This window comes from Microtus ochrogaster, chromosome 7 (assembly GCF_000317375.1).
Source record: "Microtus ochrogaster isolate Prairie Vole_2 chromosome 7, MicOch1.0, whole genome shotgun sequence".
NCBI lineage: Eukaryota > Metazoa > Chordata > Mammalia > Rodentia > Cricetidae > Microtus > Microtus ochrogaster.
In genome coordinates, this window is record NC_022014.1 from 29680178 (window position 1) to 29698598 (window position 18421).

Genomic DNA, 18421 nt, shown 5'->3' on the forward strand with positions numbered 1-18421 from the left:
GAGGCAGATACACTCTCAGAATGTACACTGATGTCCACTGTGACGTCCTCCACCTGAGGGACAGAACCGTCCCTTCCCAGGGGAGGCAGCTGAGTTCTGCTCCACTCACAAACTCCGCTTGGACCCCACCCACCCACAGCAACTCCAGGTAGCTGAGAACTGACCCAGGCAGAAGAGGGGCAAGGGCTGAGGGCATTGGGAGAGGGGGAAGAGGGACTTGTTGCTCACCAGTCTGGCCTCTGGCTCAGCAGCCTCCTCACTGGGAGGGAGGGGCCCAGCACTGCTTCCAGGGCCCCCTGCAGCAGCACCCCCCTCAGTGCGGGGAGACTCCTCAAGCTGCAGCAGATTGAGCTGAAGTGGGGAACTGCATCTTGAGTTGAACAGTGGAGAGTCTGGGCGGTGCGGGGGGCTAGGGGCCAGTGGGGGCAGGGATGGAGAAGGCGAGTGGGAAGGAGTAGGTGGCCCCTCAGCAGGGGCCTGGGATACCCCATATGGATAGCTAGGTGGGGCAGGGAATAGATAGTTAGGGAGCACCAAGGCCACCATTGGTGTCACCAAGGGAGAAGGGAAAGTAGCAGGGGACACAGGTGTGGGGGCAGGGGGAAGAGGTTGGGGACCTCCTCGAGGGGAGAACATTGGGAGTGGGTAGGGTTGGACCACTGCTGGGAAGGGGGTAGTGGCTGGTGGGGGTGGCCAGGGTCCAGAAGAGGGCACAGGGGAAGGATGGGAGACATAGCAAGGAGCTTCAGGCTGGGGGGTCTGGTGGTGACGAGAACGTTTTGCTTTAGATCTGCAATGGTGTCGGCGACCAGGGGGCATGGGGCCATGGTGGCAGCCTGTGGGGGAAAGACCAGGGTTAGCAAGGAGCCTGCCACCTCCACTGCCCTAACACACTGAGAAGGACAGGCAAAGAGCTGAAAGAGCTGCTCAGCCTGCACGCAAAAAAACAAACTAGAAGCTAGAAAGTAGGGAAAGTTCCAGGGATGAATGACAGGAGCGTGGGGACAGGGGGTTTATTGTGAAAGAAGCCAGGGAAGGGCAAGGTTACATGAGGGTCAAGCTGGGGTGTGCAAAACAGAGGCACACTGGTGGATAAGAGAAGGCAGAATGGAGTCCACGGATGAATAGGCAGGTGACTTCAGTACTTCTGCCAAAATCCCTCAGGCTCGGTCAGCCTGGATACTTGTCCTGCCAGTGGAGGCTGTGCTCTGCCTAACTCACAATGGAGCAATTTGGTGGGCAGAATAGGCCAGGCCTCAGTCCTACGTCCTGAAGCTGCCTGCAGAGGTCTCCTGCAGGTACCTAGACGGCCTACTTTCCATCTGGAAGTCCAGCCCCATCCGAGAGTGGCCCAGTCTCTGCAGATCGCCATCAGTGATGCTGAGTCCCATGTGAGGGCAACTTTTGCAGTTCCCAGGCTAGGACTCGAGGAGCTTACCTGGAACGGAGCACTTTCACCTGCTCGTCTCAGTGCCAGACCCCCAAGCTTCCCTCCTCAGTTTCCAGCCCGGAAGCCTGGCCTAGCAGGAAGAAGCTATCTAGGTGTCTAAACAGGGTCCTGAGGGTGCAGACTGCATCAGCCTGGATCCCAGGGAAGAAACACCTCACCACCACATGACTACCCTCAGCACCTGGCCCTAGGCTGGCTGCGTAAAAAGCATCTCAAGGAAGGCCCAGGTGGCTACCTCGCTCGCCAGGGGCGGAGGGTGCCACAGAAGAGTTGTCAAGTCCACGAAGCCTGCCAAGGTCTCTGAAGCGGCTGAGGAAGGCTTGCTCTTCCTTCTGTGTGTGCAGGGACAGCACGGCCTTGGTCAGACCCACTGGGCGGTAAGCATCTGGGGCTGGGTCAGGAGCTACTGTGGGGCTGGGGGCTGGGCTAGGGGTTGGGCCAGGGGCTAGGCCAGGCAGGTCCTCCATCATGGTGATGTCTACGGAAGGTGAGATGGGGAAAAAGTGGTGAGAAACATCTCCGACATCAGCACATCCACACCACAACCTCCCCACCAAGAGCTAGTCCTGGACTCTTCTTCCCATGCAAAACTATCCCAGGATAAAAGAGGATTCTCAGTCCCCAGCCATGGGCAAGACCCTGCAGGAACCCCTGGGGTAACACCTCTGCCTAAAGGAAGCCCATATCTTGCTTTTCACTCGTTTAAGGTCTACCCAAAGATTCCGAAGAGTCTTTCTATTCCTTGCTTTAGTTCCTCTATGGTCAGCACCTCCGTGTTGGCCCCCCTCCCCTTACACCCTGTTTTTATGGTTCAACTGACAGTAAGAACACAGGAAGAAGAATGGGGCTGGGTTGGGGTGGGGGTGGGGAAGCAAGCATCAGAGGTTAGCAGGGTACACAGTGAGGAGCTAAGGTGGCCTCCTTCTCTCCATGGGGGAAGGGGGAGAAAGGCAGGGAGAAAAGAGAGGGATCAAGTGGGGCCCAGTCACTACCCCTCACTCATGCCCATACCCGACTCCGGGGGCTTCTTGTCTCCCACATGGACGATGGTGGAGCTGAAGCTACACTGACTGGTGACAGACACCACGCTCTCTGCCTTATTGGCCAGGGCAAGCGGGCTCAGGGTGCCTCCCACCACTGGCTCCTTCTGAGGAGTGGCCCCCTCCCCAGACAGCACTGCTGACGTCGGATCTGTGCGGAGAGATGGCACTGGTTACCCACCCTATCCCTTGGAAGGTCCAGAGAGGGAATCCTAGGGAAGAGTGGGGAAGGATTGGCTCGAGGAAGGAACCTGGAGATCAGGAGGCAAGAAAGGAGGGCCGGGAAGAGCAGGTAGGAGCCCCCAAGGCAGAAGTGTAAAAGCTCGGGATTACCAAGACTACAAGGGCAATGGGAGCCAGGCATGCACTGTCTTTACCTTTCTTGGTCCCCACAGGAACTGGGCCTGCCCTCTGCTTGTCGTCATCAGAGGCGGAGGAGGCAGTGCAGGAAGAGGAGGAGGCACATTTACGCTTTGTTGTGCTGGGAATGTTGCAGCTCTCCAAATACCTGGGGTGGACAAAGCAAAGAGTTTAAGGGCAGGGCCTAGGGCAGGAAAGAAAGCCTGAGAGAAGGTGACTGGCAGGCCTTACCTGAGGATGCTGTCCAGGCAATTGATCTGCTGGTAGGAACAGCTGGAGGCTTCCTTCCTCTCCGGCTCCTCAGGGGCCAAGACTAGTGGGGCTTGGTCAGGAGCAGGGGCCATCTCCAATTCAGGGTTTGGGGACTGGCAGGGAAGGACTTTGGCCTTGAATGTACCTGTAGCAGGGACAAGGAGAAGAAAAGGTAAGTGGGTTAGGAATGAGGGTAAGGGAACCTGAGGCTTTAATCCCCATCCCTGCGCTCTACTATGTTACCAATTTACCAAGGAGGCGGGGCCGGGGAGGAGGCTTGGCCCGGGACTCAATGAAGAGCTGTTGTCCCTGGTGCTTCACCATATGCACATCCTTACAGATCTGCTGGAAAGTCACCTGTGGGACAGCAGAGCACTGGGCAGCATTGGGGTGCTACTGCCTGGGGCCCAAGAATCAGTAAGAAGACCCGGGAGCCTAGGCAATGGTAGCATGAAGAACAGGCAATGTCCCAAGAGAGCGGACCATGAGAAAGGTGACTTGGGAGAAGGCTACTCACTGGAGCAGGAGGCCCAGGCCCCTCAGCATCACCACCATTGCTATCACTGGAGGAGCCAGGGCTATGGAGAGGACCGGGGGACATCAGAGGGCCAACTCCACAGAGTCCTGTGGGGCTGGAGCTGTGCACAGGCTGCCACAAGGAGAAAGATGGGTTGGTTAGATATCTACATCCTGCCCCCGGACCACTTCACTCTTGAGGCCCTCCTCAACTCTCACCTGCAACAGCAGTCGATGGATCTGCTCCGAGAGCTCCTGTATATCAGAGTCCAGGGACAGAGCTGGGCTGGGGGTTGGGGGAGTGAAGACGTCCTCATTCAGGGGTGCCCTGCAGGATGGTAAGGGTGTACAGTCCTTTCCTTGATCCTGTCCTAGTGCCACATCCCCAGTGCCAGATCAGAGAAATGGCACACTTACGTGCGCACTTTATGGCGGCCCAACACGAAAGCCACCTTGCGACTCCAGGGGTGTACAAAGCCGGCCCAGCTCGTGTCCATGGTGACATATTCCCCATTCCGAGCACAGAAGCGAATAGGAGAGTGGTCAAAGGGCTGGCCTGCCAGCTGCAGAACTGTGGGAGCAGGAAAGGAAGTGGTGTTAGTGGGTGGGAGAACAGAACAAAGTAAGGTGGAGAGAGAGGCACACATAGACACACAAGAGACCAAAGCATTGAGCGACATCACCGCAAGGGCAGTTAAGCAACCCTGGGGACAAGCAGGGCAGGAAAGCAAGATGAGGAGAACTCACTCTTCTTATGAATGGCCAGCATGAGGGGTCGATCCTCAGGATGCAGAAAGAGGAGCACTGGAGCCCCCAGGAGATCCTGGGGCAGGTAGCCCAGCAGCGGCGCAGCCCTGCAATGAGAGAAGCTGTCAGACCACGGGTTGGCCCTAGTTACCCACCTTCCTCATGTCTTTACCTTACCTTTCATCTACATCCTGGAAGAGGCAGCTGGGTGTGTGTCGTGTGGTGAAGACCCTCTTGTCAGGAGGGATCCGCGGAGCTGCAGCACAGAACGTGAAGGTTTCATTCACAAAGGGCTGCTCAGCCCTCCTCTCTGCCGAGGGTCTGCTGCCTGGCGTTCCCCCTCTCAGCTCAGACCTGGCTCGATGGCCCCCAGAGAGCCTGAGTCATTTGGTGACTCACACCAGAGATGACAGCGAGAATCACCTGTCACAGCTCAGTGATTTCATCCTACCCTACCTCAGCACGGCCTGACCCCTCTTCCTGACAACCTTCCCAAACCCTAAGGACCCCGCTTGTACCTCCCAGATTCTCATCTTAACTTCACCCCATCCTGGAGGGAAAACCATCCTCCCATCTCCCCCAGGGCCAGGGCCCGGGCCCTAGCCTAAGCACCTTCATAGCCAGAGTGGATGCGCTCCGCAATGAGCAGGCAGCATGGCTGTGCAGGGGCCCCATCTGAGACCCGAATCTTGGTCACATATGGGGTGAGGCGGAACGGCTGGTACCGCGGCCCTGGATCCCGGTCAGGACCGCCTCTGCCGAGGGAAAGATGAAGGTTAAAGGTTTCCAGGGGAAAACCACCCACCCTCTTGTCCATCACAGAGATAACGGGTGAATAGGAGAGAGGGCCTGCCTCCTACTCTCCCCACCTACCTGATTCGGCAGAAGACAGACTTTTCCTGGGTGAAGTCTTTGAGGCCTGACCCTAGAACGGATGAGAATGACCATAAGCACAGTGCCATCCTGGGCTGAGAAGAGCCCAGGAAAAGAGCCTAGGTTCAGACTGCTCATAGCAGCAGCTTCCCGGAGCTGTTCCTTCCTCTGCATAGCATAGGGCACTTTACCTGTAGAGGTCCCAGCGCCCCAAGTGGGCAGTCGAGATGGTGTAGTAGAGCCATAGAAGACACCCACATCCTGGGGAGCTAGGAGCTCCGAGAAGCGGGCACCCCGAAACACATCCCGCTTGCAACGCAGCAGGACAGCCGCCTGCTCAGAAATATAGACAATCCGGCCTGTCAGGAAGGACACGGCCACAGAGAAGGTATCCTAGGAGACCAAGATGAAGTGGAGACTTAGAAGCTGTAGGAATGGGGATGAGGGTGTGTGAGAACAGAGGATCCAAGGTGCCACTGACTTGGTTGCGAAGAGTGTATTCAGATGTGATATGCTCCAGTTCCTCCAGGGTGTAAGTAGACATGTCCATGGCACAAGGCTCACCCTCCTCCAGACTCCACTGCTGATAATACTCCTGGTTAGCTGTAGGACAAGGGTATTCAAGCCATCTCAGTAAGGAGAATGGAACTTACAATAATTCATGCCCCGGCCACACCGTCAGGAATCTCCACTCACCCTGCACCTGCTTGACACATGCCAAGGCATACTGCAGTGTGGCCAGGGTCCCAGAGCGGCCCTTGCCCCGACGTTCAGGTGGCAGTCGAAGTTTGAGCTCCCGAAGTGCGGTCATGAGTTCCTTCTGGGTCCTGGCCCGAGCTGACTGTTCACTGCTACAAGGCCCACGAGGAACGAAGGGGTAAAGACATTAGCCCCAGAGTCCAGCCCTGCTCCCCTGGCATCTCCCACAGCACTCACGCCACACACCTGCAGCCACTGGTAGACGGGTTGTCCTGCTCCGAGCTGGCACTCAGGAGACTATATGCAATGGAACTGCTTGGTGGGGATGGGCTCTGGGAATTTGTACTAGAAAAGAAATAACAATCCAAGGTGAGGGCCATGTGATCAACAGCACTGTGCTAGCACTGCTAGACTCCGAAGTACATGCACACACACACACACACCCGCACACACCTCTTGCTGCTCTCAGTGGTCTCCAGCAGGGCTGAGTCCTTGCCGTTGCCGGAAGAGGAGCTGTGAGAACTCCGCTGAGACGCACCCCTGGATTCGTGTCCATTGGATTCATTGCCACTTGAGCCATTGCTGTTTGCATCAGTGTCATCAGCCAGGCTGGGCCCTGGACAAGGCCGGTGCTGGGAGGCCCCAGGTGATGGGACTCCTCCTGGACAAAAAGGTTCTCCGGGCCTGGGGTCTCCTCCCCCATCAGCCCCTTCTAGGGGGCCACTCATGTTTGGGCCATGCAGCAGAGGACAAGACAGGGAAGGTGTAGAGGTCACCACGGGTGCACAACGGGGGGCTTTTGAGGCTTGGATAAGGAAGGTGGGATGCCTGACTCTGAGGGCTTACTAATTTAATCACAGCACCTAGAAAAAGAAACCAAGAAGGAAGGTTTAGCGAAGCTGAGCACCTGCTGGCAACAGGCAGTCCTTCCTGTCCCTCACTGGTGGGACTCGGGCCTGGAGCTTACACTAGAAAGAGAGCTAAGTTCTGTTTCTCGGTCCCCTTAGGATACCACAGGTAGGGAGGTACTCTCTGAGGCCTTCTCTTCCGCCCTCTGCCAGTGTGGAGTGGGTAGAGCCTGAACAATTGACTAGAACTATGGCTGTGGGACAAAGCTTGAAGGTTTCCTATCCCCCAAATTTTTATCAGGTCCCCACTTGGTCTGGGACTCTGAGGCCTCTCAGAGCAGGGGGTGAGCTGATAGCCTCCTATATTTAGGCTTCCGGGCTAATTTTATCCGGGGGCGGTGCCACCCCCGCTGCACATGCGCGTCGATGTGCCTGGCCCCACCACGCGCTTCCGCCACAGTCACGGTCGCCTGGGAAACCGACGTCAGTCGCTGAGCTCAGCGGTTGCTGGAGGGACCACAGGAGGGCAGGAGCGACCCTTCCCCCACCCCCCTATTGCTGTGGAAGTGGAAAATCGACCCACTCTCAACACTGGCCAAACCACTCTCATACTGGCTTGCAAAGACCCGGGGTCACCCATCTTAACAAATTCCCAGGGCCGAAGGGGCCCAGGAGCCATGTGAAGAGATGAGCTATAGGGACTCCAGGAGCAGGTTCTAGCCTCCCCAGGGAGAAATACACGGCCTCTCCTCTCTGTGGAAACGCCCCCATTCTAGCTCTTGCCTTGCTTCATCACTCTGATCAAGACACTGCATTTCTTTCTTGGGCCCCTGCCCACTTCCGAACATGAGGACTGGAGTTAGCACTTGGCATAGGCAGGGACTCAAGAATCTTTTCCAGTCCCCTACTTTTCTAGTTAACGCTACCGCCGCCTTAAGTAGGGGACACATAACAACCAACATACAGCTCTTTCCTCTACTCCCTGTCTAACCACACCCCCATCCCAAGTATTTTCCAAGCACCAGGAGAAAAGGGGAGGCTGTGGCCAACAGCAAGAACTAGCAATAGCACTGGGAACAGGATGTTCCAGCATGAAGCGGCTGACATCACGACCGGCATGGGGCCAGGAATTGGAGGGAGGAAGGCAGGGAGCAAAAACCTAAAGGGGTCTTTGTGCCAGAGTAAACCCGAGGACCCCCCCCCCCCACGAGTGACAAGAAAGGGTAAGGAGCCACATTCGCTAAAGGTTTGTTGTTGGGCTTAGGATGGCTGCGATTGAGACGCAGAGCAGGAGGTAAGGTGAGCGAGGAAGAAACGCAGGCAACCAGGGAAAGGTTGAACACCTAGGGCCCCAGGGGCGGGGAAGGGGTGGACAGGGACAAGAAAGGCGGATTAGTGATTCGTTGTCCAAGCGCCAGAGCTGAAAATGACCCATCACATTGGAAGAAGGGGTAGCTAGCCAAGCTCCGGGACAAAGACTAACCCTAGGATTGCAGTAGAGATCCCTACCTGGCCGTTCGAGCGCCCTCCAGCCGCCTGCGGTTTCAGCTCGCAACCGAGAAGCTCCGAGAGGCTGGGAGGCGGGTTGCATAATGCCAGGCCCTGCCCCTCATTGGCCTTCTGCCCGAAGAGCCGCAGGCCCCGCCCCCAGTTGGCTAAGGACCTCTCCCTGGCGCCTGATTGGCTACTGGCTCCCACTGAGGTCAGGGCTGTGTCACACACATCTTTGCACGTGGACTTGGGTGCTGGTACTGGGCTGAAGGGCCTCAGACAGCGCTCAGTCAGCCAATGGGTTCAGGATGCCTCGCACGGTAAATAACGAAGGGGAAGTGAAGGGGGGGAAGCTACTCCTTTTCAGGGAAAATGTCTGGGTCCTACTTCCGGAACAGACCAGCCTTGCAGAACAAGACACCTGTCCTGGAGCTACCCATGGGGAGTGGGAGAGAGAAAAACGTAGACTGATATTTCCTGGCTTCTCCCCAACCTTGTCTCAAAGAATCTAATCCCTTGATCTGACACTTCAGATCCTGGGAGAAGGACAATTGAGGGTCCACGTGTCATTAAAGGGTGAGTGGGTGATGGGAGAATACAAATAATAGAAAGGGCAGCGAGAGCCAATGGCTACAGTGAAAGGAAACAAAAGCAGGTGCCTCGATGGCCAATCAGAGAAAAGGTCTCCAGGCAGCCTACTTGGTGACTAGCACTGCCTCTCTGCAGAGGATGCAGCCACCCACATTCAGGGCTGCCCCCAAAGTGGGGGCCAGGAAACCAGAACTTGCAAAGGGGGCAGCAGAGAAGGCAGCTGAGGCCCTAAACAGAAAAAGGTGGGGTGGCATGGACTTTATATTCCTGCTGTTTAGAAAAAGCAAGCTAAGGTTCGAGCAGCAAGCCCATCCATGTCACTTACTGTACGCTCAGCAGTAACGGAAAGTCAGTCTAGTGTCAGGACTTGACACCCCGGAGACTGTCGTAAACATGACGACTTTGTTTCCATCAAGGATAGGTAAGAGAGGGAGCCTCGCGAGGAGAGGAGGCAGCAAAATACAATTTAAAAAAGAAAAGCGGTGCGCTGACTCCTAAAGAGAGCAGGGGCTTGGCTAGGAGAGGAGTAACGAGCCAGCCTGGGTCCCGGAGAGCAGCAGTGACACGTCCCCTCTACCCAGACCTGGGCTGAGTAGTTCCTCTCAGGCTTCCCTGGAAACGTAGGTGGCAGGTGAAGAGGCCTCCAAGCAGCCTCTGACATAATCAGTTGTAAGTGCACGCCCCTCGCTGTCACGTGGCTAAAGCTTTCCTTAACAATAGTGTTTCCCTTAGAGGGGGCGGAGGGGCAGGGATCTGTAGAAAAGCTGGGACACAGAAGTGTTATAAAACAACCCAGAAAGACAGACGCAGGAAAACGGAAAACAAAAGACATGTGTGCCTGACTCCTCAGCTTCCTCTTCCTGAAAATGATCCTGCTTTCCTGCCCCCTCGTACTGTGTGTAACTCTGTTCTCTGCTTTTTTGTTTTTCAGACCCTCCCTCCCTCCATAGCTCTCAAGGATTCAGGTGTGCCTCCTCTGACCCAAACAGCCACAGCTCGCCCACCTCCGTATCTGCCATTTACACAGACAAAGGGTTTCAGCCCCCACCTGATCCCAAGGCCCAGGTTATCAGGTCTCCACCGTCCCCACAGTAACCAGGCTCTGCTGCCGTCAATGGAGAAGAGGGGGCGGGAGACAGTGCTGACGTCAAAGCGAAGGAAGGAGGCGGGGCGAGGCAGCCGGGGGAATGTGGGCCAGGGAGACTCGAGAGGCAGCGGTTTGGGAGGGAGCCAGCCCCAGAGGGCGGCGGCCAGCGCACTAGGGAACATCGTGTTCTCTTGGCTGGTGGCCCAGGACAGGCACTCAGACTTGGCGCCTCCCCCAACCCAAAGACAGCCGTCCCGTACAAAAGCCAGGGATTCCTGGAGAGACGGTTAGGAAGGAGGAAGGGGTCCCCCTTCCCTGACCCCAAGCCTGACTCTCTAGTCGAGATTTGTGTTGGTGGGCTCCCAGCTGGCTCTTACAGCTTCTGGCCTTGGCTTTTCCCTTTCACCAAACTGTACACAGCTGCTGGCCAGGTACCAAAGGGCCACCGCGGGTAAATCGGAGGCCCAGGTTCAGCGAGGGAACGCGCACCTTTGCTCCTTCCTAGAGGGGCCCCTTTCAGAGGCGGGATTTCTAGTTACTATTACAGCGACAGCATAGGTGGGAGGGGGTCGGGGGAGCTGGATTTAGGATGAGGGAGTCAAACTGGGACAGAGTAAGTGCCTCTGTCTGGAGCCCAGATCTTGGGAGAGGAATACAGGGGAGGAATGATGGAATTTGGGCTGCTGCCTGCAGACCAGAAAAGTCAGGAAGAGGGAAAAGAGGAGTCATCAAAACTTGCAGAAAAACAGAAGATGAGGGTTATTCCGAGCCACAACATTCACATAAATCCCTATTACTATCGTTTTGTTATCTTATAATTTCTGTTTTAAATGACCCAAGCGTTAGACTAAGTACTTCACATACACTGTTCTTTTTTAAGCCCCAGAACAACTGACGGTAGGTATCACTCTCCTTTCAGAGGGACAACTCAGACTTAGGAGGTACTACACTTGCCTTAATTTTCTGCTTCATAAAATGTTCTCAGTTTCCTAATAATGGAGCCTGAGGTTTAGGCTCTGAAGATGGCTTGTCCTTCTGCCTTCCACCCTCAGGGCCCCTGTGAAGTTACAGAGCCTCTACTCTGCATTCCAGCACTGTCAAGCCAGGACCTCTCAAACAGTCCCCTGCTTCTAAGTTTGGTGCCTAGAACACAAGCTGCATCCAGTTCCCTCTTCCCTCTCATCTCAAGGCATTGTTTCTACTACACACATACACCACTGCAGTTCTTTTTTTTTTTTTCAGTGCTCAAAAGCATAGAGATCATTTGAGAAGTCTCCAGTTACAGTGCTTTCCTAGGAACCTCACTTCCTCCCTCTCCCACCTCCCCCAGGCCTGACTAGACACCAGAGCAGCTTTTTTGGTGCCTCCTCACCTCTAGCAGCTCAAGAGGAGTGGGCAAGCTGGTGATACAGAAGCTCTCTACCCTCTTCTTTCAAAACCAACAAACTGCTAGCCCATTTCTGTTTGCAAGCAGGTCTCTAAGACCCCGATGCTGTCCTTTCCGCATGAAACAGTAACCCAGAGTCGTGATGCAACAGTCTGCGAGTCACACAAATCGGCACACCAACCTTTCTTGGGTCACCACCCCACGCTCCCACCTGCCCTACCAGGCAGGGCCTTTCTCCAGGCTCCGACTCCCTGCCTCTTCCAAGAGGAGCCCACCCAACCTTAAACAGCTCTCAGGCTTCCTAAGGCAGGCGCCTCAGCTCGCTCGGGAGGCTGAGGGTTTCTGAGCATTCCGCGCTAGGCAGTGAGGTCCGGGGACCCTGGAGAGGTGAGACATCTGATATTGGTACCTCCCACTGACGTTCCCCTAGAGCTGAGTTTGCAGCCCCCAACCATCAAACACTCCTACTGCAGCCAACACGCCTTTGCACGATCCCACACACACACCACGCCATCGACACCCCTTTTGGCCGAGTACATCTCCACAAGAAGAACAAAAACAAAACAAAAAAAACCACTTCGACCGCCCCGGAGTAGGGGGCTACTCACAGTTTCGATAGCACACATACATAATCCAAATTTCTTCACTATTGGGGACATTGGGTAGCTTACTCCACAGTCTCCTCCAGGCCCTCCCTCTGCCCATTCTGTCACGCCTCCCAAGCTTATTGGCTTAGAGGCGCCAGCCCATGCCCCGCTCCGCGTGCTGCCGACAAGCCCTTGCAAAGCCACCATTGGCACTTCAGGGCGCAGTCATCTTGCCATTGGATAACTTGACAACCGGTAGTGACAGGGCCACGTGAGGGAGGGGGCGACCCAGCGCGTTGATTGGACATCCCACCGGAAGCAACACCCCTCACCCACTCCCAAGGCTTTTATTGGCTATGGAAACAACCCCGCCCTACCTAAGTCAGTGACGCAATGCTAGCCCTGCCCTAAAAACTTTCTCATAGGCTGAGGTCTCGGAGATGTAGGGAACACGTGCAGGCCGGCTCACGCGGCAAGTTGTTTACCGAGAAGCTGGGGATTTTCCTTGACGACACTTACCCAAGACTGTGGAGTCTGCGCAGGCGTACCGAGCGACTTGTACGCAGGCGTAGATGTGATAGGCTATGGCGTAGTGGGGATACTTAAAGAGACCCCGAGACTTAAAGGGCTCCTGGTGCCCGAGTTTTGTTTCTCTGATTATCCCCAAAGCTTAAGTCTGAGCATTAGCGTGAAGAGGTCTTTATATTGTATGACGATGATGGTGAAAATGACCGCCTTCTATCTGTTTTCTGTACCAGACGCTTCTTGCCAAGGCCGGCTCACTACTCATAACCTCACAAGAGGCGAGATGCAGGGGTTACATAATCAGTCAGAATTCCCATGTTAACATGTTGATGAAAAAGCTCTGACACCCGTGAAGGTATGTCGATGTCTTAAGGTCTATGGAAAGCTTAAACCTCTAAGTAATTTCAGGGATTAAATGCAAAAAGCCTAATATATTTAAACTCTCCATAAACGGAGTTAGGATAGAGTACTGCTAAATACAAGACACCTGGGCACCTTAGACCCTCTAGAATAATCTCCAATGTAAGGGCCTGAAAAATCTACTTTTAGTAATGCCTCTAATAGTTCTTATTCTTGGCTAGGTGAGGTGGCACACACCTTTAATCCCACACGAAAGAGACAGAGAGGCACTTGGATCTCAAGGCCAGCTCACTCTACATGAGTTCCAGGGCAGTCAGAGCTGCATGGTGACACCCTGTCTCCGCCCCCCGCCCCCCAAAAAAGTTATTTTTATTTAGGCAGGATCTCTCTATGTAAACTAGGCTGGCAGCATGTTTGATTAAAGGCACACACCACACCTGGCCCTCTAGTGGTTCTTTGACTCACTTCTCTCTAGGTTCAACAGCCCTGGATAGGCAAGGATCACCAACATCCAGCAAGTACCACACACACTGGCAGTGACTAGTCCCTTAACACTGCCTCTTTCCTACACAGCTACATCTCAGTGATCCCCCTCAAGTGTGTATATGCTGACAGGGGTACTTACAGAGCTTTGAGATGTCAAGAGAGGGGCTAAAGTGACAATCTCACAACCAAGTGCAAGGGTAGTATGCCATCTATAGCCAGCTTTATGTGTGACAATCACACAACCAAGTGCAAGGGCAGTATGCCATCTAGAGCCAGCTTTATGCCACAGTTGGCTTTGTCTCATCAAGCTGATCTTTCAAGCATTCATCTGGATGTCTGGTACTGAGCTGTAAAGGGGACGAAATGCCCCCACAGAGCAGCCCAGGAGAGAACGGCTTTGAAAGAGCCTAAGGGGTAGCCAGGAATTCAATGGTAGCAGCATACTCAAGGCCAGGGAGTGGGGAGCTGGGAACCTCAGGCTGTAGAGTTCACCTGGCTTAGACACACCAGATTCCTAAGTGATTCTCATCTCCTAGTGCCCCACATGGCCACTTCGGGAATCACACTTTGCAAGGGCCCAACTGAGGTCATGGTCTCTAGCAACAGGCCAGCTCCTCCCAATGAATCTTTTCCACCCCATTCCATTACACCTGAAGATCCAATACTCTTAATCCTGGTTAAGAAAAAGACTGTAGACACCACCTGGTTACTCATTACACGTTTATTGTACATTTTCACAATCTGGATGCGCCACAGAATTGGGGGCATGGGGAAGGGGAAGAAGGAAGGCAGGGGACACTGGGATAATATTGGGGGTCTAGAACACAAGCACCCCCACCCCCAGCATCTCTCCTACCCTTTCACACCACAGTTTAGATCTCCTTGGTTCCCCTCCACATAGAAAACCTGGTGTGTAGGGGGGAAGAGTTTGGGGACACTCCCCCCGCCGTGGTAGGTTAAGGGGCTGTACCCTCAGACCCCTAAAACTGTGCCATTTTAAAAGACTAGATCCTTCTTCTATCATTTCACCCAAAAAGGGAATAGCTTGCACTCTCTCTCTCTCTTTCTCTCTCTCCCCCTCTCTCTCTGGACTTAACAGCCCTGGAGAAAGGTGAGGATCCCCACCATCCAGCAAGTCCCATACACATATTGGCAGTGACTAGTACCCCCACCCTGAATACAGGGGGGCAGTCAGAGGAGCTGGGCAGTGATGGGGGGCAACACCCACCCCCAGATTGGGGAGGAAAGTTTTCATTCCAACCTCTAGCAAGTAAGAGAGGCCAGAGATTTCAGGCAGGAATTGGGGGGATTCTAGTTTGTCCTGCTCCTCCCCAAGGCAGTGATGACACACACACACACTGGAGCCACCCCTCCTCAAGGAATCAGATTGTGGTCAGCCCCCAATTCTCCTGGTGGGAGGAGGAGGCAGATCAGGCAGATGGGAGGGAGGGAGACCTCCTGGGAATGTCAGTTGAGTGCCCCACATGAAAACTGGGGAGCAGGAATGTAGGGAGAGACCCCGAGTGGCAGAATTATTGGTCCATCATAACACACTGAACTCCAAGACACACACCAGCTGGGGGGGAGGAAGAGAAGGGTACAAGAGGTTTGGGAAATGGGGTAAGGGAGGTAAACTAGACTAGAGGGGCTGGGAGGGGGCAATTCTGGGGCCCAGAGCAGCCTGGTTCCCCAAAAGCCTAGGCTCCCCACCACCTGCAGGTAATGTCGTGCAAATGAAGTGTGATAAGAGGACCAATGGAGACAAACTCTTCAGAAAAGAAAGAAAACACAGAGAAGAGTGATGGAACAAAAAGGAAGAAAACCCAAAAGATGTTGGTATGCAAATGATATGCTAATTAATATCTTGGAAGCTCCCAGAAAACCTTGGAATTCTTAGGACCAAGTGGGACCAGTCTCAGAGCCTTCCAAGGGATACAAGATGCAACCTAGGGAAGCCTGGACAGGTGGGAGTTTTTGTTTGTTTCTGTGGAGTTTGCTTTTTGTTTTGGGAGGGTCAGGAATTGTAGAGGGAAGCTAGGGAAGGGCCAGTTAAATCCAAGGGAAGGAGGAGAGGGGCTATTGCATAGCAGATGCAAATGAGGGGACTTGGGGCTATCAGGAAAAGAGGAAAAGGGACAGAGGATGAGAGAGAGAGGTGAGGGGAACCTCAGGAAGGGGTGTTAAGGACAACCGGAAAAAATCTTCTAGTAATAAAACTACAAACAGACCAAATATATATAATATTATATATGTATAAATAACAGCTGGCTATTTACAGGGGGCACACACACGGACACACACACACGGATCCAAGGGAGGGGGGCTGAAAGATATGGCTGAGAGGTGGAGGAACGGCTGGGGGTGGGAGAGAGGCCCTTCTTAGGCAGGGCAGACTCCTCAGGGATTTAAGTGCTGAAGTAAACTGTGGAGAGAGGGCGAGAGGAGGACAAGGGAGAGGGGTAGAAAGAGAAAGAAAGCAGTGTGTCAGGCCTGGCCCTGTTCCAAACCTCCCCACTCCCCAGCTGGCTGGCATCCCTTCCCCTCTCTGAGCCTCAGTTTCTTCACCGATATAACAAAGAGAACTTGACAAGTGGGTATTAAGAGTTTGTAAACTCCATAATAGGGCAAAGGAGCACAGAACCTTTTATCCACTGGGCATCCAAGAGTGGAGTACTTGGTTTCCTGGTCACATCCAAGCCCCTCAACCCTCACTGTCTTCCACTCCCCAGTTCTAGGATCCCCAGACTTGGCTCTCTTAGACCCAAAGGGTTCTCAGTGGAGCGCCAGGGACTCACCCAGTAAAATTATCTTCAAAATCTTAACATAAATTACCCAGAACCAGGCAAAGTAAGGCTATACAACAGCCTAGTTTTTTGGCTCTAGATGAATCAGAACTGCCAATAGCAGCAAAATGTGTTTTCGTTGAAGAGTAAAAACTAGGTTAATGACCTTCAAAACCCAGAATCCACAGGGAAAACCTCTACCTCTCCAGGGAAAGGGCCTTGGACACTCCTGCCCCACTCACCGATGATGATGATGAGGATGATGGCGCAAATCACTCCCAAGATTATCATCATCTAGGAGCGAGAGGGAGGGTCAATGAGACGAACGGTGCCGCCCTCAGTTGCCCAGTGGCCCTCTGACCTGTCCCTATCTCCTGCCCCCTTACCTTGAGGTTTTTCCACCAGTATTTGCGCTTGAGCTTGGCTGCACTCGTTTCAAACTGGGAGGCCCCTGCCTGGAGGGCATCTGCACGATCATCCAGCTCCGATAGCTTCTGGTCCCGCTCCAGGACCTTGTCCACATTCACCCTCATGATATCCACCACCTGGGGGGAGGGGTCCACGAGGCAGGGGGTGTGCCAAGGCACGCCTTAAGGAGGGCACTTCTTGAACATGTGCCCATTGTGCCACACATGGAACATGTACCCGATGTTTCCAGGCTAACATGCCAAGGACATACACAGAACATGCCTAGCACACCTGGGGACATGCAAGCAGCACACATCAGGGGCATGCTGCAGCCATACACTTCAGATGCCACAGCAACACCCTCTATATGGATCAGCCTATGACCAGAGCACACCTGCCCCAGCTGGCACACCCCAGCCTAGCACAACTGATTAATACCCCATAACCCTTCAAGTGCATGCTAACAGGGAAACAGATGGGACACGGTGGGTCACTGACCCAAAACCCACAAGCGTAAACTGTCATCACCTTCAAGCCAAGGTGGGCTCCCACACCTATCTGCCAACCCCATCATCTTGCACCTTTGACACACACACACTCACTCACTCACCTCATCCACCTGGGCCTGGGTCTGCTGCAGTCTCCTATTACTGGTAAGATTTGGAGGGGGTGCAGGGGGGCCACCCTCGCCGGCCGGGGCGGCAGGCGGGACGGTGGCAGCGGTAGCCGACCTAAGGAGGAGAAACGGATTAAGATTCAGGGCCTGAAGCCTTGGGCCCCGCGGCCGGGGCTCCACCCATCCACCTGTCCATCCATAGTCCCTCCAGTCTTCCCTTGCGCGAGGAAAAGCCACCCAACAGGAAACCCTGTCACTCTACGGCCCCGCTGCGGTTGAGCTGCGTGACCTTGAGAGACCCTCCTCGTGCCTCAATTTCCCCGCCTGTTAAATGAAAGCGACCTCAGAGATGCTGCTCGGGGTCGACCCGAAATGACTGACAGCCATGGTGGCTGGGGCGGGGCGGGTGGACGCCGGGTCCGCTCCCTCCCGCGGCCATCGCCCGGGCCAGACCGCCTGGGACAGGTTCCGAGCGTTCAGGCGCAGTCCTGGGCACCAGCCTGGTCCACCGCGTGAGAGGCGCGGGCGGGACCCCCGTGTTTCCTGGCCCACTCCTCGGGGTGGCGGCCCGCGCGGGGCAGAACGTCGCGGGTGGCGAGTGGCGGGCGCCCGACTTACATGGCGGGGGCAGCGGGCAGAGGACTTGGCAGAGGCAGTGATGGCGGCGGCGGCAGCGGCGGCGGCGGCTCGCGCTGGCTCCGACTGGCTCTGGCTGCCCGGGACTGGAAGATGGCGGCCGCACGTCACCCGCATCCGGGCACTGCGGCGGGGGCGGGGCGCGGCAGGCGACGCGCCGCAAGCGGACCGCGGGGGCGGGGCGCTGCAGGGCCTGGGGTCGTCTAGCTGGGTCTGTGGGCCCTAGTGGTGAACCTGGCTCGCAAATCACCGCTGTCCCCAAGGCGTCTGCCGCCTGCCTCTTTTGGCACCCACAACCGAGACCCACACCTCACCCTCATCCTTGAAGCTGATGCACCGGTCCTTACCTCAAACAGCCTAAGGTCTCACCCTACAACCTGGGCCCAACACCTGGTGACCCGCCCTTGGCTCCTGGAAAGGGTTGAGGGTGGAAAACAAGAAGCAACCAAGGCAGGTGCCAGGACAAGACTGATAACTGGAATCCTGACGCTGGGGTGGAGGGCAATTGTGAGACCTGACCTCACCCTGCAACTGAATGTCTCAAGGGAGGTCTGGGGCCTCTGATTTTCTAGCAGGGTATGAGCAAAAGGAGTTAACAGAAGACACCCCAGTGGCACACACACACACACACACACACACACACACACACACACACACACACACACACACACACACACAC

At 55.0% G+C, this 18421-nt stretch overlaps 2 protein-coding genes across 4 annotated transcripts in view; both read right to left on the bottom strand.

The window, feature by feature from the left end:
• Per1 (period circadian regulator 1) overlaps positions 1–12054 on the bottom strand; it is a 16064-nt gene extending 4010 nt beyond the window's left edge. For 2 of the 3 annotated variants that reach the window (XR_003377135.1, XM_005349800.3), the window contains exons 1-19: positions 8295–11943; positions 6391–6800; positions 6184–6282; positions 5935–6089; positions 5720–5841; positions 5430–5631; positions 5239–5290; positions 4978–5120; positions 4543–4621; positions 4366–4472; positions 4036–4189; positions 3838–3946; positions 3620–3751; positions 3354–3459; positions 3082–3247; positions 2868–2998; positions 2462–2641; positions 1686–1928; positions 229–836 (exon numbers count right to left, since the gene is read on the bottom strand). Coding sequence is in view for 2 of the 3 variants with exons in the window: in XM_005349800.3 (XP_005349857.1) it covers positions 229–836; positions 1686–1928; positions 2462–2641; positions 2868–2998; positions 3082–3247; positions 3354–3459; positions 3620–3751; positions 3838–3946; positions 4036–4189; positions 4366–4472; positions 4543–4621; positions 4978–5120; positions 5239–5290; positions 5430–5631; positions 5720–5841; positions 5935–6089; positions 6184–6282; positions 6391–6665 (3063 nt within the window). In the remaining variant the exon portion in view is untranslated. The other variant, XM_005349801.3, reaches the window with a different exon arrangement.
• A 1947-nt stretch (positions 12055–14001) lies between these two features.
• On the bottom strand, positions 14002–17841 carry Vamp2 (vesicle associated membrane protein 2). The gene is made up of 5 exons (XM_005349803.3): positions 17725–17841; positions 17101–17221; positions 16469–16627; positions 16325–16376; positions 14002–15721 (listed from the first exon to the last, which is right to left on the bottom strand). Coding segments are annotated over exons 1-5 (351 nt in total). The 5' UTR covers positions 17727–17841; the 3' UTR covers positions 14002–15704.
• Positions 17842–18421: the final 580 nt, after the last annotated feature.